At 41.0% G+C, this 23,024-nt stretch overlaps 1 protein-coding gene across 1 annotated transcript in view; it reads right to left on the reverse strand.

The window, feature by feature from the left end:
* Positions 1 to 6,507: 6,507 nt before the first annotated feature.
* The window catches only part of Cped1 (cadherin like and PC-esterase domain containing 1), a 279,328-nt gene continuing 262,811 nt past the window's right edge, over positions 6,508 to 23,024 (reverse strand). The window contains exon 22 of the mRNA XM_051151876.1: positions 6,508 to 6,880. Within this exon, the coding sequence (XP_051007833.1) occupies positions 6,656 to 6,880 (225 nt within the window). The 3' untranslated portion in view covers positions 6,508 to 6,655. The remainder of the gene's footprint in view (positions 6,881 to 23,024) is intronic.

Genomic DNA, 23,024 nt, shown 5'->3' on the forward strand with positions numbered 1-23,024 from the left:
ATGCAGAGCAAATTTTATGTTATAAAGAGTAGCCACAGATAGTGCCATGTTCTGCTAATTATGTGGGCAGTGACTTTTAACAAAGCCTCATAAATTCTCTTTATGATGCTGTAAAGATGGAGATCCCATTAAGCATAAACTTCAAGTTACGTATAATTCAGGCAAGGAGAAGAATGCAAAATATAAGCTTTAGGACAAATCTTGTATTACACAGTAGATGCACACAGAGAGATGCTGTTTAACTTCCATCTCAAAGACAAAGGTAGAGATACACAGGGAATGGAATTGCCCTGGAGGAATGACCTTGCCTGGGGGCAGTGATCCAACTTTGTGGAAAAGGAGCTATTATTTTAGGCTTTCCTGACAAAGACCATATGAGTAATTACAGTGCATTTTCTACTTTTCTTACCAAATAATATACAATAAAAACACATTTGCCTGCTACTTGGTTGGTTTAGGTTACCAAATTTGGCTTAATAAATACATAAAATGATTGTTTGCGCTTTTACTTTATGGGTTATTAGTTCTTCCATAATGATTGACACATTAAGGAGAAGGCTTGAAAAGCTGTTTAACAGGTGTCAAGGCATCTGGAAGGGGCCTATGGTCTGTGTCGAGGCCTGAACAAGGCCTGATTCCCTTCCTTTGATCCATCGTGATAGTCCTTAGGGACTCACCTGGGCTACACTTGATACCATGTTGGTGTCACATATCAACTAACAAGGGTCACATGGAGTGTGTGCTCGGATATCTAGTTATTAAGGTAAAAATGGGCTGGAAACGAAATCATTTTTCATATTTAGAAGAATTGTGCACACATACCTCGCAGAAATGGTAAGGCGATCAATTTATTTTAAGATTCTTTTTTATAACCATAGCACTCTGGAGGATAAGACTGGAAGATTAAGAGTTCAAGGCCAGCCTAGGCTACAGAGGGAGGCCCTGTCTCAAAACAAGCAAACAAAGTTTGCCTTCTAAGACCAATTAATATTCTAATTTTAAACTATGTAAATGATAGGCACAATATGAATAAGAGACCTCAAGGAAAATTCAAATGTCACACTCAGATGAAAACGGATTCTGCAAGATTTCAACCCATTGATTTTTATTATAAAAAGAAAATGAAGCTACAACTGAAAGAAGTATGTCTGAATCATATGCCATCACCATTTGGTCATATTTGATAAAAATCTCATCAACTTGACACACTGTGCTCACCAACCATATAATAACAGAACAAAACAAGGCATAGTCGAGAATTAACTGAATATATTTTAAGTTTATGAGACCCTCTTCCTTCTGGATGCTCATGTGATCATAACTTATTATAATCATTTTGCTTTAAATGTACCTAAGCATTCTTATGGAGACGTATGGAATTGCTTTTTTATGCAACAAAACACATGTAGTTTTTATTACCTGTAACAAAATGAATATTATAGATCTTATACAGAAGTCACCAGAGGCAGGCAAAAATCTTGGTTTGAGATAATAAATGTCTCTTCATAACTTAATCTAAAATTGTAGTATTTTTCTAGATATATTACACAGTGTTAGGAAAGGGATTTTACAAATTAAGTGAAAACAGTCAGTCCTTTGCAGGAGCTTAGAGACTTAGTTAAGATGCCAGCCAACATAAATCAAGTTCCAAACCCAACCTACTTGAACACTGCCACCAGGTGTGTCCTGTAATGTTTTCTCTAAATGTAGCTCTGTTGTTCTTTCAGTTAGAGTTTAGGAATTATGTTGACTTACATTGTAAATAGACTTACAGATTACCCTTGATAAGTTGTAAAAGTGAACAAATTGATTGTGTATAATTGAGTGCGCCAAGGCTCAGTGATTTGTGATTCAGAAAATAAATTCTTTAAATTTCAGTGAACACAGAGAAAAGTGGACTATGGTGTTAGGAACAAAGTTTGTATTGGTGAGGGGAAAATGAGTCTAGCCATCTGTACACCAAGTGAGTGAATCATCACTGGAATATAGAATTGATAATAGTTACTACACAATAAAAACTCGATAAAAAACCCTCAGACCATATGAATCATTGGAAGATTTGCCAAACACAGAATCTAGTTTCCAGGCATGCACAGAATCCTCTCGTCTTAAGCAGGTCCTTGGTGGTGGTGGTGGTGGTGATGGTGGTGGTGGTGGTGGTGGTGGTGGTGGTGGTGGTGGTGATGGTGATGGTAGTGGTGGTGGTAGTGGTGGTGGTGGTGGTGATGGTGATGGTAGTGGTGGTGGTGGTGGTGGTGATGGTGGTGGTGGTGGTGGTGGTGATGGTGATGGTGGTAGTGGTGATGGTGTTGGTGGTGATGGTGGTGATGGTTGTGGTGTGGTGATGGTGGTGATGGTGGTGGCGGTGGTGGTGGTGGTGGTGATGGTGGTGGTGGTGGTGATGGTGGTGGTGATGGTGGTGGTGGTGGTGGTGGTGGTGGTGTGGTGGTGATGGTGGTGGTGATGGTGGTGGTGGTGATGGTGGTGGTGGGTGATGGTGATGGTGGTGGTGGTGGTGGTGATGGTGTTGGTGGTGATGGTGGTGGTGGTGGTGGTGGTGGTGGTGTGGTGGTGGTGGTGGTGGTGATGGTGGTGTGATGGTGGTGATGGTGATGGTATTGGTGGTGATGGTGGTGATGGTTGTGGTGTGGTGATGGTGGTGATGGTGGTGGTGGTGGTGCTGGTGGTGGTGGTGCTGGTGGTGGTGGTGGTGGTGATGGTAGTGGTGGTGTGGTGGTGGTGGCGATGGTGGTGATGGTTGTGGTGTGGTGGTGGTGGTGCGGGGGTGGTGGTGGTGTGGTTCTGACAACTTCTGCATTGACTCCTTTTGCTGTAATAATGGATCAAAAAGTGACTTCACTTCCAAAAGCAATCAGAATCATTTGAAATTTAAATGCATGTAAAAATATGCAACCAGGAATGACTATTCATGACTGTAGCCCTAGCATTCACTAGGAGGCTCTTGAGTTCCAGACCAGGGTTGGCTACACAGGGAGCCCGTGTCTCAAAACTCGATCAAGCCAAGAAGCAAACAATGAAAGTTAAAGTGCCCTTTGCAGAGCAGTTACCCTTGATCCTGTCAGAAGAGTGGGAGCTGAGCATTGCTGCTTTGCGCCAGGATGCACGCTGTTAAAGTTAATGGTATATTTGCTTATTATAACCATGATATTACTACTATGGGTTTTGGTTATCACCTTATATTTTTGTTTCAACATTTACTCCAGCTTTTGCAGTCATAGATGCCTCTTCTTTCCTTTCATGCCAAAGCTTTAGACTTGCGAAAAGAAATCTGTTTTTGTTTTTGTTTTTCTGAGACAGAGTTTCTCTGTGTAGCCTTGGATGGCCTGGACTTGCTTTGTAGACCAGGCTGGCCTCAAACTCACAGCAATCCGCCCGCCTCTGCCTCCCAAGGGTTGGGATTAAAGGTGTGCGCCACCACACCCGGCCTGTGAAAAGAACTCTCATTGGATAACGTAATTTTAGACCCATTTTAAATTTTTTTTTTCAGTGAAATGGAACTAAAGGGAGACACTGAAGACGCAGGATACAGGTGAGGTTTCCCCCTTATCTCCATTAGGATTCTTTCTAGTAAGTTCTCCCAACGCTTTAGAGTGAGACCTTGTCCTTTGTGGAGAAGACTTTTGGACATAAAGGAAATCAGTCTGAAAAAGCTTGATGACTCCAATGCAAGCCAGCCTAGCAAGAAAAAGTGAGTGCATTTGGCACCTCTGTAAGGTTCTACTTGCTCACAGGTGAAAAACGTACTGTGTCTTTAACCACCACCTCAGACACACACAGAGATGCACACACACACAGACACACACACAGACACACACACACACAGAGACACACACAGAGAGACACATACACACAGACACACAGACACAGACACACACATACACACACAGGCACACACACAGATACACAAACACACACACAGACACATACACACAGACACAGACACACATATAGACACACAGGTACACACACAGATACAGACACACACATACACAAAAACACACACACAGACACATACACACACACACAGACACACACATACACACAAACACACACACAGACACATACACACACACATACACACAAACACACACAGAGACACATACACACAGACACGCAGACACAGACACACACATAGACACACAGGTACACACACAGATACACAGACACACACACACACACGACTCTCCATACACATGTACACGTGCACACTTGTACACATATGCACACCCATTCACCCTCACCCAGTGTCAACAGAGCTGCTTGGAACTATTTGTGCAGTTATTCTTGACTTTTAATATTATAAATGTTTTCTTAAAAGTTTAGTTTAGATTGGATGCTGATCAACTCTTACTCCAAACAATACACTTCCTGTAACTTTCACACTTAAAAGTGTTTTTTAAAGGCCTCCTATTTCCTCCTGCTCAAATTAAAGCATTCTAAAATAGAGAAGTTTGTAAAGGCACATAGCCACATCTATTTACCCATTGCAAAATACAATTTCTTTGGTTAAGAAGTGATTGAAACCGTCACTAGAATTTCAGTGCCCCTGTTACAAAAATAAAAAGAAATACTTATTACTAAATTACGTTCAAAAGCTTTGGTCACAGCAAAGAGTCGAACCCACGCTTTGCTGAGATAATGTCAGGGCTGAAGGAACTATGTGGTCAGTCCTGCTCATGGTTCATGGCTCCACTTGGCATCACACCTTCCCGGTAGCCAGCCAGTCTTTGTGAGGTTGTGTAACGTGTGGACAAAGGGTGAGGGACTGGAGAGATGGCTCAGTGGCGGAGAACGCTTGCTTGGGCAGAGGACTGTGGTTTGCTTCTTAGCATTTACGCAGTGGCTCCAGCTCCAGGGAACCTAATGCCCTCTTCTGACCTAACGACCACCAGGAACTCACGTGGTACACATACAATACATGCTTATGGACAGAGCTTTCATACACATAAAGTAAAATAAATAAATGTAAAAAAGCTTTTAAAAGAGGGAAGGTAAGAAATACTCTCTGAACACAGAGTATTATGATAGACATTTATTGATAAGACATTACAGTTGGTTCTCAAATCTAGCATTATTTCAGAGATGAAGAGAAAAAAAAAAATGCCAGACTAGCCGAGTCAGCAGGTTTTTACTGTTATGCTGGTAGCGAGTTACAAGAAGGGAGCACTAACTAATTTTGTTGGGGAATATGCAACCACTGAAATGTGATGGAGCAGCTGCATCCATTGCTAACATTTTATATCATGGAAAAACAACTGAAAATCTAAACACAGTATTTGTATATAGATGCAGATAGAAAAATATTTCATTTTAAGTTAATTTGGTACCATTGTTCAAAAAAAATCTATCTCTAAATGCTTATGTTGTTTATGCCAAGTGATATTTGTACTTAAATATAATTTAATACAGTTAAATATAAATTCATGTTTATGTTCTTATAAAAATATATATAAAAATAGAGTATTTGAAGGAGGTGGATATTCATTCTAAGTGATTGATGGGTCAATAGATCAAAATGGTTTTGTTTTTTTATGGCAGTGAACTTGAGGTATTTGTAGAGTTAGCAGCCTCAGCTACATCCTGAGCTAGGCCTCTCAGCTTCCTCTCCTTGTCCCCCAAACCATCCTTTAAAACCCACCGTGGTAGTGGGAAGTTATCTCACAGCAGAGGGTTTCTATAGTAAGGAAATTTACCATCTCGTACCTAAAGGGACAGAAGAGGAAGTGTTCGATGCTAGAATTAGGTACCATTTATACTTTACCACAATTTTCATAAGAATACTTATATGCCTACTCTAATTCGAATGAATCACATTTGTTCAAGGAAGAAAGTGGTGCTAGTCACACGGTGCTGTCCGTGGATACACAGGAAGTGCTCGGTGCTCATACATTTGAGAATCTACAATCCTTCGCAACATATCTGAAACGTGACTGTTGTGTTGAATCTAATAGGTCTGCAGGGCAGGAGAATGCTTCTTCAGCGGCAGCATCGTCGGTCGGCTGAGCTCACAGACGTTTGGGGTGGGTCAATGTTTGTGGAACACACAGGAGCCCAGAGTTGAGTATGGTATCGCTTCCCACCCTCCACAGAGAATCTCTTTCAGTTCCCTGTAGAGAATCACTCCTGTCCTTTTCCTTCCATTATAACAATTCAAAAGAATAAAAGGAAATAGTTTTTATCATCTGCATTAAACCCACAAAGCTCAAACCACTATAAAAACCCCATTTGCTCTGGGTAGAGACCTTATGTGTTATCCTTTCTTACACATGGAATGTATTGCTTCCGTGATATCTTTTACCTTAGTGAGCCTTGGGAGAGGGTAGTACACACACAGCACTACCCTAGCCCCATGTTGTTTCGTTTCTGTATATCTGGTTATCGTTGCAATATAATACCTGGTCCACATAGTTCTAGTTTGTGATCATATTTCAAGTGATCTCCTTATACCTCTATCCTTTTGCCTGAAACTAACAGATGCCCAATGTGTCATTGCTTTTTCATAGGCTGTGTGCTTTGCTATGCATGCTTGCACTGGTGAGTGAACAGTCATTGCAAAGTAGGTGTGAGGCACATTTGGTTCTCAGACCGTCATCCAGGTGAACCGCTTGTCGCTAACTCCGAAGTCAGCTCTCCTTCAGGGAGTGCGCGCAGACCTCTGGCTCGCACACATCCTGCTGAGCAGGATCTCAGAACAGACCTGATTTATTGGACCTCTGACATGATACGGTGAATGAACATTTGGGGCAGAGTTTTGGCGTTGCAGTTTGCTTTGCCTGCTGAAGTATTTCCCCACAACATGGTTCTCGGATCTTTTCATCTTGATAATATGGTGCTCTCTGGATAACTTTGATTTCACTACCTGCAAATAAAGAACAAGAAATCAGAGGTGGAAAAACATAAATACCCGAACACCATGTAGAGCAATATAACCAACTCCCATGCTTGCATGCTGCCACACAGATGTTGCCTAAATGGCACAGATACAATTTACATAAGTAAGAACTAGTATAACCTGTGCTTCAAAAAAGAACAAAGGTGAAGTTAGAATTTCAAACTTTGAGTCTTCAGTTCCCAGTGTGACTGAGGATCTGTTCCATATGATACATTTCCCACACTGTGTGTGTGTGTGTGTGTGTGTGTGTGTGTGTGTGTATGCATCAGCACACGTGCATACACACACAAGCACATGTGTATTCAAATCAGATACAGTAGCATATGGTTTGACACTTTCTGTCTACAGTACAGCAGACAGTATTGTGAATTTCTATGTCATTGATTCAAACTTAGTACTTTGAGTCTGTCATGGAACAAAATGGCAACTAAAATTATTTTCTGAAAAAAATAAAAGTACTCTTCTAGTCCTTATACAAAAGGTAAGAGTGGTATAGTTAGAAGTTTCATTTCTTTAGACAGTTAGTAAGTTGTGGAACCTGCAGAATAGCTGATACTTTAAGCTTTGTATATTTTGTATGTATATGCACCTATATCTTCATTTTAAACATCCTTTTTGACAAATGCTGTCACAGAGCATCCATGAAGCTAAGGAGTCTACAATCAAAGGTCCCCTTCTCATCTCTGGTCCTACCTCAGCCACTCAGGTCTCTCTCTGCACATTACCACTTTGTATGAGTCACAGCTACTTTGTAGATATCCACGTTCAGCCACACATGAGGCCATATTTATGGTTTATAGTTATATTTAGCCAAACACTGTTCTGGTGGGAACTTAAATCATTATCTTTTGCCTCTGAGCAAACAGAACTCAGGGTGTTAAAACTGAGGGTTTGGGGGGAAGTGAAATAGGGACCAAGAGAGAAACTGGGGAGGGGATGAGGTCCCTCAGAAGTCAGACAAAAGAAAGGAGAGAAAATACTAGCGATGGTGCTTGGGAGCTCTCTACAAATAATGAACAAAATGTGGACGCCATCACATTCATCATATGAGCATAATATGGCCTTTTTCCTGTCTGTCCTTGGGACACAGGAAAGTACTCACTGATGATAAATAGACATTTACAATTTCACATAGGCATTTCTTTATGCTTTAGGTGTAATGCAATGACTAAGGTACATATCATTTGACCCTATATAAAGGTAGTGCAGTGAAAACAAAACAGGATATCTAGGGGGGAAACCCACATATTGGGGGAAATAAATAGTACAGTTACATACTTTAAGTAAACACGAACTATTTTAGAATAATAATTGAAACAAAATCTTTGTAAATGTGTGTATCAAAATATTAACAGAGTGACTTTTCAGTGTAAGGATTATATTTTGTTTTTATGTGTTCTATTAACTCTCATTTTGACTTAAAAAACATAATCAATGTGCATGATCATAAGACAATGAAAGAAATAGAAAACACTAGAATTTGAGGAAAAAAGCCCCAGCAGTGTATTCTATAACCAGTGGCCCTGTTAAACCCTAGGGCGTGAGTTGCTTTCTATTGGCTTTTCTTCCATCAGGGCCCTTTGACCAGGTGCCTCATATAAAGGGCAGTGAAAACATCCAGCTGCGGCATAGAACTCCTGCGGGTTGTGATTTAGAACTCAGCTTCGCCTGTTAAACGTAGGCTGACATTCCAGATCCCAAGAGAGAAGTTCCTGCTATTCCCTTCCACCCCAAGGTGGGCGTGTCAGAATGCAGGTATAGTAGGCTTTAGAAGCCACCTATGCTTCTTGAAGACCTTCTGTATTTTAGAGGGGAGTGTCCTCAATTAATAGACTCCTTCCAGCAGGGGATGAGGACAGATGCTGGGACTCACTGCGGGACTCCAGGTGGAGCGCTGAGAGTACTATGGAAGAATGGGGGGGGGAATGAAAGGACCCCGAGGGCTCAGAAGCCCCACAAGAAGACCACCAAGGCCAGCAGATCTGGACCCAGCGGGGCCTGCACAAACTCTTGTACCAACCAAGGACAACGCATCCAGAGAACCTAGACCCCTTGTTCAGATCTAGCCAATGGACAGCTCATTCTCCATGGTTTTGGGGAGAGAGGGGAATGCCTCTGACATGAACTCTGGTGCTCCCTATTTGATCACTTCCCCTTGGTGGGGAGGCCCTCTGGCACACAGAGGAAGGGGAAGCAGGCTATCTGGATGAGACCTGATAGGCTGTGGTCATATGGTGGGGGAGGAGGTCCTCTTCTGTCAGAGGTCTAGGGGAGAGGAATAGGGCAGAAGGAGGGAGGCGGGAAATGGAAAGATACAAGTGGGGATAACAATCTGGATGTGTTCTGACTAAATTATAATAAATTAAAATAATAATAATAAAAAGAAAAAATTAGTGAATAGCACACTAGAAGTTTATATGAGGAAACATTTAAGCACTGAAGTAGTATTATTTCAGTGTTCTGCAGCCAAAATAAAGGCAATTTTAAATTTGATTTTATTTTAAGTTTGCCTTTTGCAATTGCCCATGATGGTCTATGTGCTAATTACATGTGAAATGAAAACAAGTCTATAGCATAACACACGGGGCTATAATGCTTTAAACGTTATTTTAATACTTGGTGCAGATGTATTTGCTACTCCTAAGTAAGACATGTAGATAGGACTTCCAAAAATATGTACTCAGCACATTCTCTGAGATAAATAAATTTCACCTAAAAGTAGTGTCTCTGTTGTGCCAGGTTTCAATGGGATACTAGATAGTTTAGCTCTGATTTTAAGAGCATTTAAGTTGATCTTGGGGATAGGCAGATGAGATGCTGAAGGCCAGGCTAATTAATACTCCCGAATCACCAGTGCTCCTGTTGGATGCCATTGGAAACAGGCCCACGAATGCCCACGTTGGTGACTAGGCCCACCACACTTGGTTTGCTTTGCTTTGATTTTTGAAAGCTATTTTTATGGGATAATAAAAGATTATGCTTCCAAACTCATTTTTGAAAGTCACTATTGATTTGATACTGAATCCTGAATGCCAGCAAATCAAGAGAATTATGTTCGTTTTGATTTACCAAAATATATATAGGTACAAAAATGCCTTCAGAACTGCTATTGTGAATTAAATCTACTTAAAAACCCTGAAGTAGTACATGCCACCCCACTAGCACATACAATTTACTTCAGGATGGAAAAACACTTCACATTACAAAATATTTCTTTACAGGAAATTACCAAAGCATTGTGTGGAAATAAATATATAATCATTTACTCTGAAAACCAAAATGAGTCTACTGAAAAATGTATTCTAAAGCTGACGTTTAAAAATGATAAAGCTGGGACCAGACAAGGCTGCCCACTTTCTCCATATCTCTTCAATATAGTTCTTGAAGTTCTAGCCAGAGCAATAAGACAACACAAGGAGATCAAGGGGATCCAAATGGGAAAGGAAGAAGTCAAACTATCCCTATTTGCAGATGATATGATAGTGTACATAAGTGACCCCCAAAATTCCACCAGAGAACTCCTTCAGTTGATAAGCACATTCAGCAAACTGGCTGGTTACAAAATTAACTCAAAAAAATCAGTAGCCTTCCTATATACAAATGACAATCATACAGAGGAAGAAATTAGGAAATCTACACCCTTCATGTTAGCCACAAGCAATTTGAAATACCTAGGAGTAACGCTAACCAAGCAAGTGAAAGACTTGTTTGAAAAAAACTTTAAGTCCCTAAAGAAAGAAATTGAAGATGACTTGAGAAGATGGAGGGATCTCCCTTGTTCGTGGATCAGGAGATTCAACATAGTAAAAATGGCTATTTTACCAAAAGCAATTTACAGATTCAATGCAATCCCTATCAAAATACCTACACAATTTTTTAAAGACATTGAAAGGTCAATTCTCAACTTTATATGGAAAAACAAAAAACCCAGAATAGCTAAAACAATCTTATACAATAAAAGATCCTCAGGAGGAATCTCCATACCTGATCTCAAGCTGTACTATAGAGCAATAGTAGTTAAAACAGCATGGTACTGGCACAGCAATAGGCTGGTTGATGAATGGAATCGAATTGAAGACCCAGATATGAATCCACACACATATAGTCACCTGATTTTTGACAAAGAAGCCAAATCTATTCAATGGAAAAAGGATAGCATCTTCAACAAATGGTGCTGGTCTAACTGGATTTCTACATGTAGAAAAATGCAATTGGACCCATACTTGTCACCATGCACAAAGCTCAAGTCCAAATGGATTAAAGACCTCAATATAAAACCAGAGACACTAAATCAGTTAGAAGAAAAAGTGGGGAAGAGCCTGGAACACATTGGCACAGGAGACAACTTCCTGAACAGAACACCAACAGCCCAGGCCTTAAGGTCAACAATTAATAAATGGGACCTCATGAGGCTGAGAAGCTTCTGTAAGGCAGGAGACACTGTCAAAAGAACAAAGCGACAGCCTACAGACTAGGAAATAATCTTCACCAACCCTGCATTTGACAAAGGTCTAATATCCAAACTTTATAAAGAACTCAAAAAATTAAATGCCACCAAACCAAATAACCCAATTGAGAAACGGGGCTCAGAATTAAATAGAGAATTCTCAACAGAGGAATATCAAATGGCTGAGACACACTTAAAGAAATGCTCAACATCTCTGGTCATCAGAGAAATGCAAATCAAAACAACTCTGAGATTCCATCTTACACCCATCAGAATTGCTAAAATCAAACATTCACGTGACAACACATGCTGGTGAGGATGTGGAGAGAGAGGAACACTCCTTCATTGCTGGTGGGAATGCAAACTAGTACAGTCACTTTGGAAAGCTATCTGGTGCTATCTCAGAAAAATGGGAATAGGGCTTCTTCAAGACCCAGCTATTCCACTCCTTGGAATATACTCAGAAGATGCTCCAGCACACAACAAGAAAATTTGCTCAACCATGTTCATAGCAGCCTTATTCATAATCGCCAGAACATGGAAACAGCCTAAGTGTCCCTCAGTAGAAGAATGGATAAAGAAACTGTGGTACATATACACTATGGAATACTACTCAGCTATTAAAAACAAGGAATTCCCGAAATTTGTGGACAAATGGATTGAACTAGAAATGATCATAATGAGTGAGTTAACCCAGAAGCTGAAAGACTCAAATGGTATATACTCACTTATAACTGGACACTAGCCCAAGGGGCAGGTCCCATGAAAGTCTGCACCTACCAGGAAAGTGGGATAGAGGTGAGAACATCCTATTGAGACTCTAGGTGAGAAAAATATAGGGGACAGGGAAGTAGGTGGATCCAGAGGGTCCTAGAAACCTACAAGAGGAACATTATGATGGGTGGATCTGAGCCCAGGGGTTCTGCTTGATCAAAGGCACCAACCAAGAACAAAACGTGCAGTCATCATCAAACCCCTACCCAGATCTAACCAAGGGACAGAACATTCTCCACAGTTAAGTGGAGACTGGGGACTGACTTTCACAGGATCTCTGGTGCCCCATATTTGGCCATGTCCCTTTGTGGGGGAGGCCCAATGGCACTCAGAGGAAGGATAGCGACTACAAAGAAGAGACTTGATACCCTAGCACCATGTTCAGGGGGAGGAGGTCCCCCTAGGTCACAGTCATAGGGAAGGGGATTGGGGTGAAAGTGGGAGGGAGGGAGGAATGGGAGGATGTAGAGGATGGGATAGAAAATGAGATGTAATATGAATTATTTTATTTTTCAATAAAAATGTGTTAAAATGATAAAGCTTTACCATAGCCTATCGATAATTAGGAAAAATATTAAAAATCACCCCTTGCAATAGCAAATAATTAAGTTCAACAATGATCTACTAGGCTGCAGGTGAAGAATCCAGACCAAAGTTAATGAGCCACAAGTGATAGATACATGGGCAAATAAGACAAACGACGTCAGGACTACGCAGCTGATTAAAGTGCACTGTGCAATTGGAGGATGCATGTCAAAGTCTAAAAAATACATATTATGAATCAATATAAGAAAACAATCATGATCATTTAAGAATAAAAAGTACTGGTGGTTGGGGGGCCTTTCTGTATGAGCTGTTTTCCCACCAGTGTTAATCATGTTTCCCCTCAAAACTAATCAAGACTCACCTCATCCTTGCCAAGGTAAAAACTGGCCTTTTTAGGAGTTTTGCATCCTTCTTTTTCCCACACCATCCTCTCTGCTGTGTGTGTGTGTGTGTGTGTATGTGTGTGTGTGTGTGTGTGTGTGTGTGTAACTACACACAACAGCAATGGTGGTGAGCCTCATCTTTCTACAGCTTGTTATCTGTGATGTGGGTTGCGTGTGTGTGCATGTATGTATGTATGTGTGTTGTGTATGTGTACATGTACGTGTGTGTGTGCGCGCGTGTGTGTGTGTGTTTGTGTGTGTCTATTGCTGTGGTTGAACCCAGGGCTTGGGCATGTTAAGCACTCAGGGCCACTGAGCTCTAACCGTAGCCAAGGTTCACAGCCTTTAAGTTCCAGGTACAGCTGAATCGCTCACTGTCCTTCAGAAACATGACTCTCTGTCCAGTTTCCCTTCTGTTCCTCACAGATTCATGCCAGCCAGGGATATATTCTCCTAATGCCTTTATAATCCAACATCTAGGGAACATTCTAATCCCATCTTCATCCTGATTGTCAACAGGACATTTTTACATCAGATCTGATAAGCAATTCATCTCAGAATCAGGGTCTCCCAGGAGCAGGAGGAAAATATGGATTGATAACAGCATGCTTTTATAGAGAGGCCCATGATTGTGCTGAGGGCTCCAGATACCCATAGCCTTTGTGATGTATGGATGGGCAGACATTCTGGCCAGCTTGCATGATTTACCCGGCCTAAGAAGCCTTGTGGGGAAAACCATAAACGGTCTTCTGCTTGACAACAGATACAGTTTACTGTGTCCCATTAACAAGGGGGTGCCTGTGCTGGAATGACTCAGTGATGCCTGAGTTCGCTGCAGAGGCTTGCCCCAAAGTCCACACCAGGTCACCTTGTCTTACTTCCAGGAGTCAGAGCTCATAGTGAGTGGGTGGGGGGCATATTGAGATCTGTGGGGGTAACATACAGAACTGAGCATATCTGTGGGTCTCTCTTGCCCATTTTCAGAGGTCAGAGGTCTGAATACAGTGTTTGCGACAGAATCTGGCATTAATGAAATGCTCAATGTTTGTTAGATTAAGTATATTTTACCTTGTATTATTATGTTTCTGACTACAATAAGATAGAACACTTCTTTATGGGAAGCAACGCTAAATGCTACACTTTCTGGAACTTGATTGTAACATTGGGGTTCAAGATGGCTCAGTGGGTAAGGGTGCTTGCCACCAAGCTTGACAATCTGGGTTCAATCCTCCAGAACCCACATAACAGAAGAACATTGACTACTGTCTGTGTTCTCCGATTGATATACTTGTGCACATGCATAGATGCACATACAATAAAAATACATAAAGATGTAATAAAAGCCATTGAATTATACAATTTAAAAATGTAGGTCAATAGCTGAAATGTAGGCAATATTCAATAGTGGATGGCAAGAACGGGCTTATTTTTCAGATTAAAAAGTATTTCATATATTCTCATTGTTCCCTAAAATTTTGATAGAGAAATAAAGAAATTCTAATTTGCTCTCAGTGTTATACAAATCTAGTAACTATAAATGTTGACAGCCTAAAACTTTTAAGTAAATAGGATTAAAATTGAGAATACGATTTTGAAACGGAGCTATGCACCATGCTGCACACCTCCCCAATGGACACAGAGGAGTTTAACTTTTACTGTGTGTACTTATTTTTAAACTCTCAGAGTGAACAAGAATTCATGTAATCCTTTTGCAATGAAAAAGAAAAAGAGAAATAAAATAAGGTAGTATTTCATATCTAGCTACCTGATGACTGCCCCTGCTCTGTAATACCCATCTTTCAATATTCCGGGTTCTCTGCGCTAGAGAACACATGGAGGAATTCAGATATGGTCCCTACCCTCAAGAGGACTATATAAAGACACATGTCTAAGATACTTGAAGTAGGAACAAGAATGAGGGGACTTCAAAGACATTGTCTGGGACTAGATCTCCAAGGTCAGGCACCATGTTGTTTCCATGTAATGAATAGTTCCCGAGTACATTAAGGAAACTTGGGGCTAATTTATGGTAGGCATGAGATCTCTTTTCCATGCCTATTATGTCTTTGAACTTATTTGTAAAACTTAGCATCTAGCGATCAGGCTGCTACCTGTCTCTAAGCGGCAAAATACCATCTTATTTCACTGCCAGTTTCTAAAGAGGAGAAAAAGTAATTTAGGCACATTTTTTAAGGGCTGGAAATAATATGCCAAAAAAAGATGTTTGATACCTGTATAGTAAAAAACTCCTTCTCTTTGATGTTGTGTGGAAACCAGCCAAGTTGGGATCCTCCCAAAAAATCAGAGGAGCACTTGGGGTTGCTAAAACCCAGCCGATGTGTCATGTAGTGTAGCCTTGAAAGAGTGCAGCTAGTGACACACATGTTAGGTTGCCTCCGTGCAGTGACAATAAATGAGGTATTAGAAAAAGAATCTATGAAAGATTTCGACCTTGAAATCAGGCACACAGATCACCTCTACCAGGGACTAGTTAACACTAAGTTAACTATTAGCTCTACCGTGGGCTACAGAGGAGGTGACCTGCAAAAAGTAGGCATGCCCACTTAGTAAGCAAGACAGTCATCATGTGAGGTGAATAATAATAGTTGTATACATATATGCCTTGGCAAATGTTTGAAGGATTTATCTAGAAGTATTGAGCAACAGATCTCTCCCCCTTTGTAATCCAAAGTGTGTCCTTTTACCTTTTTTGCTTGGCCTATTTTCTGAATTTACTCTTGTGGATTATATTTTCAATTAAGAGGAATATAGAGGACAGCTGATCTCATAAAACACTGATAGCCTATTAATGTGATAGCCTTGGTCAGTACAATAAAGTCATCATTTATCACATCTTATAGTAAAGATTTATCACAGCAAAGGTCTGGGTTAGAATATAAGACACACAGGTATGGACTTCTAACTTTATTTTCAAGAAAAAATTACAGTCTTTCAATAGTAATTGCTATGTCAATCTGCTAACTTCAGTACTTAGGGTAACTTGAGAGTGAAAACCAATGGGAAGGGCAGATGAAAACTCCGTAGATGCTCAGCTTGCTAATGCTCGACACTGGAGGCAAAAGTAGGGATTTTGTCTTTTGTAGCTCAGAAGTAACTTTTACTTTCCCATAGATTTAAAAAAAATATGTTGAGATATCTCTCAGTTTGCAACGGTATGTTTTTTGTTCTTTGTAAATACAAATGTGGCCATAGAGATATTTTTAGAGTGTGCAGAAATGCCACATTTCAACTTGATTAGTTTTGAGCCATGACTTTTGTTAAGATTTTCCAAACAAACGGAAGATTATTTTAAGTTACACCATAAAATAAGCATTACAACTTAAACTGTTAAGCTTGGGCAATTTCAACACTCAAAATTGATTTCACATAAACATTCATCAGAATGAATGCCTTGCCCTGGCAATTAATAGGTGCATCTGAAATAACTTTGAATTTTCCAAAAGCCATTACAAAGAGGACAGGCTCTCTGAACTGGAAATGCATCAGGCAGATGCGCGACAAGCAAATGCCTTGTCTAAAACTGATCTCGACCTGAATAACCTCCAAGGAACTTCTGATGTGGTTCCAGGTTCAGAGAACAAAATAGGAAACAATTTCTGTGGTGCAAGTGTTCCAGGACTGCCCTGGACTGGCTCAGGGGGATGTTCTGACTGCACATTTAAATGACAATCGTGGATGAGGTCTGAGAGCTGATCACTTTCTATGGCTGCAAAACATGCGACTGACTGTGGGAAATACACTATCCCCTTGTAAAAAAAAAGTGAAAATACTGCTGAAGTACTGTTTATTTTTAAAGTCATTTGGCATGCCAGCCAGTCTCGTAAACATGACTAGCTGAAAAAGAAGGCTAAGAATCCATAGAAATAGGATCAAACTAAAGCAACATGAAGCAGCTAGAAACTGATAGTTCTTATTTTTAATTCCACTCGAGGACATCACACAACCTTGGCAGATTGTAAGGAATGCTTCTCTCTTGCTTGCTCCCCAAATATTTAATTATGACACATTCAAGAAACTGTATGGATTCAAGGGAGTCCAAGTTTCAAATAAGGCAAAGATGCTGAGGATCAGGGCACAAGATAACTTAAAAAAAAAAAAAAATACGGGTGAGTTTTGTTTGGGGAGTTCCAGATTCCCAGTGAGCACACTGTCGCTGCCTTGCACAACTCTTTCACCACCCTCCTTCCTCTGAGAGCTTAGTCGATGGACCAGTGGTCCTCAGCCTTCCTGATGCTGCGACGCTCGTGTCGTGGTGGCGTCAGACTGTAAAATCATTTCGTTGCTACTTCATAACTGTAATTTTTCAACTGTTATGAATCATAATGTAAGTTTCTGATATTTCTGATGGTCTTAGTTGACCCCTATGAAAGAGTCATTCAACCCCTAAAGGTCTTGTGACCCACAGGTTGAGGACCACTGCTGTAGGTCCTCACCTTTGGCTCTGGGAACAAATTGTGCTGTAAAGTGAGCAGTTTGATTATACGGGGTTCTGGACCATTCATTGTCTTGCAGTACCACGCAGCTTCCCCGCGACTCCACCCCATCCTTAAATCAAGTATCACCTCCGTCTCATTGATTATAAGCCAAGTTCCTATTTATTCTAGTTCCAGCCGTCTCCTGGGTCTTCAGATCCTTTTGAAGTCGACTCTTCGGTGTTTGTTTCATCTTCCCCCCTTTTGAATTTAATGTTATATATAAGAATAAGGCATCGACCTGGGAATGGCATCTCGGGCCTCTAACTCCGGTACATGGGAAGCTGATACAGGAGGATCACCACGAGTGACTCCTGTCTGGAGTATGTAATGAGTTCTAGGAAAACCTAGGCTACAGGGAGTCTCAAAAACAAACAAGTAAACAAGCAAAACAAAACAAAGACATGCCAATTGTCACTCAGAGATACTTTGTGTGACCAATGTTTTCAACTGTTGGCTTCCCTATGGGGATTTGCCATGGCAACGCTGGTCTTTTTAAGGGAGCTCTCGTCTCATGAGGAGACCTCGCAGCCTTGATCTCATTTCCACACTCCAGGAGGTCTGGGAACAGGCTTAAGAGCGCTCTTGGCCAGGTATCAATTTTATCTTTATTTTCTCTTTTAAGCCTCAAGATCAAATTATTCTTTACTACACCTGTGCCTCCAGTTCTAACTCCGGAGTTTCCTTGTAGGATACTGTAAGCATGGGTGCAGGTCCTTGGCTGCATGGTCCTGGGGAAAGGACCCAGTGGCTGCATCAATATCTGGCTGTAAAAACTCAGTCTGTGGGCTCCCACTGGTGGGCCTCTTCCCCAGGCATCTGCTGTAGTTTCCCTTGCCTGCTCAGTCACATTTTATAAGAGGAGTTCTTTGGGTGAAGTAAATACCTTTATGTCTTTAGAGTCTTTTTCACAGGAACTCAAGTAAAAGAGAGGAGAAATATTTGTATACCCCCCTTTAGCCTGTCCTTGCTGCCTAATGTTAGGCCTACTTGCTATGTCTGCTTTCCCTTCATCTAGGGTGGGGTGTGCACAGTTGTTCTGAAAGTAAAGTGGCTCACACAAGAGAACAAGTTTGTAAAAAAAAATCAAGGCTTGCTGTAGTTGAGGGTGGCCACCATTTCTTCCACAGCTGGTCTTTGTGCTGTACTGTGGCAGAGCACTGGGCTGTCCACAGTATTTGTGGGTCATAGGAGCCCAGTGAAGAACTTGCCGTTTGCAATGGAAAGTAAATAGTGGTTACTAATCGCAATGACAATGCTTTGGATCTGATTTGTTGACTCTTTCTTTAGAGCAAGACAGAAGATGCTTAAGAAATAAGGATGCTTTAGTTTTCCCATTTAGCAGTTATGAAGGACTTTCTAGGAAGCATCATCTCTGAAAAACTGGTCAAGCTCTTAAATCATATATGATACTAAATATGTAAATGAACTTATGAAAAAAAGAAAAAGCTTTCATATTTAAAAAAGTTTGGAAAAACTCTATCAAACGAACCTAGACATTAACTAATTAACTATTAATAAATTAATTGGTGAGACAGCCTCTTACTTTCTGTCATCTTGCTATGTTGCTCAAGCTGGTTTCAAATTCCTGCACTCAGTCATCCTCCTGCTTCAGCCTTCAAAGTGCTGGGATGAAAGGCAGTGCTGCACTGTCAGCTCAAAGTTCAACTTTATTCATTGTAAAAGGCTTTGAGATCACTTAGTAATCCGATATTGTTTTATAACCCACAGAGTAGAGATATTTTTCAAATACAGGTCCTGTCTTCACAAAGAAGTCCACAGTATGGACAATGCTATTCCAGGTGGCTCAGGATAAGAATAAGATTGCTTAAAGTTGGTAGTGTACTTTTAGCTATTATGGTCTGTTGCATACAGCATGAGGTACTGAGAGGCGAGCATCATTTTCTTAGCTATATTGACATTCTAGGTTCTGGTATTGTAAAGTATAGGAGGCACAGTACCAGTTCAACATAGAACAACAACACACTTGGCTTATCTTCCATTTAATTATCCTTCGTAAGAGAAAGACTCCGATTTAGCCAGTAGCACCAACTACTTGAGATGCAGTACTATCTTTTCAAATTGGAAATTAACACAGTATATTCTGAGTGTGGTTCCCCTCTCTGTCTCCTCCCAGATCCTCCCCACCTCTCTGCACATCCGACTCCACACCTTCTTTCTCTCTCTTTTTAGAAACAGCCAAATAAAAAAAGAAGGCAAGGAATAATGCTAATAATAATAGTAAACAAAGCACAAGAAACACAACAGTCACAGCACACACAAAACCAAAATGCATAAAAAAACAAAATCAGAAACTGTAATATACAAGCACAATTAAGATTTTTAAAAAGTATAAACAATGAAATATGAGATTAAAAAAAACCTTACAAAACCACTATTGAGTTTGTCTACCCTTAAATGTGGTTTATGTACCCAGTGAGATGCCACTGGAGAAAATGGATTCCCCCCCCCCCCCTTCTGATTTGTCTCTTGCAAGCGGACATCAGTTGGAGATAGCTTCTGGATTAGGGATCGGAGCACGTGTCCACTTCTCCTCTCAGCCAGACCCCATCTGGCTTAGAGCTGTGCATACTGCCGCAGTCTCTGTGGCTTCGTATCTGTGTCAGTCCTGCTGTATCTGGAAAACACTGTTTCCTCAGTGTCATCCCTTCTCTTTGGCTTTTATATTCCTCCTTCTCTTCTGCATAGCTCCCTAAGTGCTGAGGGGAGGGGTTTGCTGAAGACATCCCATTTAGGACAGAGTGTTCCAAGGCTACTATCTTTAGTATAGCAATTTTATACCCAGTCATCTTAGAAAGGCCTGAGGTGGCTTGTGCTTGATGAATCCACCATCACCAGATAATCTTCTCTAATCTGAATCCACCCTCATCCAGTACTGACCTCTAATCCAAATCCATTGTCAACAGGCAACTCACCGGTACCTGTCTCTACTCTCATTTGCTTGTAGAGAACATGAGAATCTGCCTGCAGGCAGTGGCATGAGTGCTGGTCACTTTATACTGAAGGAACTGTCTGAAATCAATTTCTTAAACTGGGAGGGGGAGTGGTACAGAAATCGGGAAAGAAATGTTCTAGAACTTGTAACAGGGTGCTGTGAAACGAAAGCATCAAGATAATATATTGCAGATACATGAGAAGGAGGAAGAGACGCCTCCCCATCCAGCACCAGTGACTTTGACCTCTTGCCCACCTTAGTGGAGAAAGGCGCTGTTCCAACAGCCTCGCTCTTGTCTGTATTTTTAAACTCTTGATTGTTTCTGTTGTGTGAACAAACATGACAAAGGCCTTTCTCTTCTACAACCATCACCCTTTCTCCTTTTGTTGTTGTTTTTAATTAGATAAAAGGCCTATGAATCCGTGTTTCCCATTTGATATATCTTTGCAGTTGACGGTCCCCCATTCCTGCCACCAGTGTCTAAATATACTCCTCAGCGTCACATAGAAGCTTCTCACTGGCAAAGTGATGGGGATCCTGAAGTCCTTCTCTGAAATGAAGTGCTGGCCACAGTCAACATCGCTGGTTCTGTCTTGATAATTTCATGCTGTTGCTTTCCAGGCCACTCTCCCTGGCACAGTGCACACCATACTACAGTTCGGCCTCCAACAGTTCATACTCTGGATTTACCTGATCGTGTTTCCCCAAGCTTTTCCTGATCTATTTTTATGGCTTCAACTATTGCCTATTTACTGATGACTCCCAATCCCACCTCCAGTCTCAACCTGCCCCTTGATCTTCTTCATCCCTGCATCTCCAACTGCCCGTCCAGAACACCACCTGGATGTCCTACAGGCATCTCCAATGCTACATGTCGAAAACTGAACTAGTCATCTTTTCCCTAAGCCGACACCTTTTCGGTTCTTTGTCTCACTTGCTGCCTCAGCTCTCTAATCAGTCATGCAAGTCAGGGATCCCCTTTGATTCTTCCCACGCCTTCATTCCACAGATAACACCTACAGATTATGCTCCTTAAAAATAGCTTGCGTTTGTCCGCTTCTGTCTCCGTGTGTTACGTCTGCCCTTTTTGTAGTAGGCCTTCACTATTTCCCATCTGACTTCTGGAAAGATTAGCTTACATTCTTGGTTTAGTTCTCTCCACACTCTCCCTCTTTGGTTATATGCCCTAACTTTTGAAAACAGATATATTTATTTTGTTTTTATGCATGGGTGTTCTCCTGCAAATGTGCATGTGTGACACGTGGGTGCAATTTTCTAGTCAAGGAAGGCATCAGACTCCCTAGGACTGGAGTTGCAGATACTTGTAAGCTACCATGTGGGTGCTGGAAGTGATGTGCAGGTTCTCTGAAAGAGTAGTGATTTTTTTTTTTTTTTTTTTTTGAGTAGTGAGTATTTTAAAAGTATCACCCAGTTCTTGGGTCATAATTTTTTTTCATACAAAATGTCACCAGTCCGTTCTTCCCTGTGAGAGTTTCAGTGGCTGTCTACTACCTACAGGATTAAGAGCTAAGTTTTCACCACGATTTGGACCTTGATGGGTTTTCCCCCCAGGCCCTCTTTTTTACTGATGCTTACAGATGATACCATACCCAGAATTTCTCCTGGTTCTCTGACAGCAGAGTAACTCACTCTTTCATGAGGTCGGAATGGCCTACGTCTCTGGGCCTTGGCTAGGGCTAGTTTTCTACCACAACCAAACAAAAACACGTTTGTTGTTGTTGCTTGTTTGATTTCTTTTGCTTTTGCTGTTGATGTCTCTTTAAGAGGAGGCTCCCTCAGTCCTCAGACCATGCCCTATGCTTCTTTTGCTGCATCCACCAAGGCTTTTGCCTATCTCTAACACGCTGCTCTACGTATTGTGTCATATGGGGTTTTATAACCCTCATTTTAATAGTATCTTGAGGCCAGGGAACAAATGTGCCTTATTTATTTTTACTTTATACTGTTTAGATCAAGAAATGGACTCACCAAACAAATGCTGGATAATCGTATCAGAGAATAAACAAGATTTGGAACAGAATATAGGGTAAAGACTTAGAAGAGTATTCACACATAAACAGGGCTCAGTAACGGAATTGTTTGGGTTGTTAACTGGTAAGGAAGGATAAACAAAACCTTCAGTTTGTAAGTGCCAGCACAGGGCATGCTAGTGGGAACGAAAATTAAAGGGGAATTGAGTCTTGTATTTGAAGATATATGGATCGTGAGATGCTCTCAGGAGTCCTTTAATGCATTCTTCAGATGATTTCAAACAGTAGTAAAGTTCTTAGAGTACTTAAAAACATGTTCTGATAAAATCGTCATAGTAATTTATTACAAATACCCATGCTTTGGTAAGCTCTCCTTAAAGGTGCAGTAGTGGCACTCATATCTAGGTGGCAACCAACACCTGTCTGCCTGGACTGAAGGCCCGCTCAACAGGAGGGAAACCATGCATGTTTCTAGAAACCTAGCCAATTACCCAGGGCTAGCGAAGTTACAGATCTTAGAG

The sequence above is a fragment of the Acomys russatus genome, chromosome 10 (assembly GCF_903995435.1).
Source record: "Acomys russatus chromosome 10, mAcoRus1.1, whole genome shotgun sequence".
Classification (NCBI taxonomy): domain Eukaryota; kingdom Metazoa; phylum Chordata; class Mammalia; order Rodentia; family Muridae; genus Acomys; species Acomys russatus.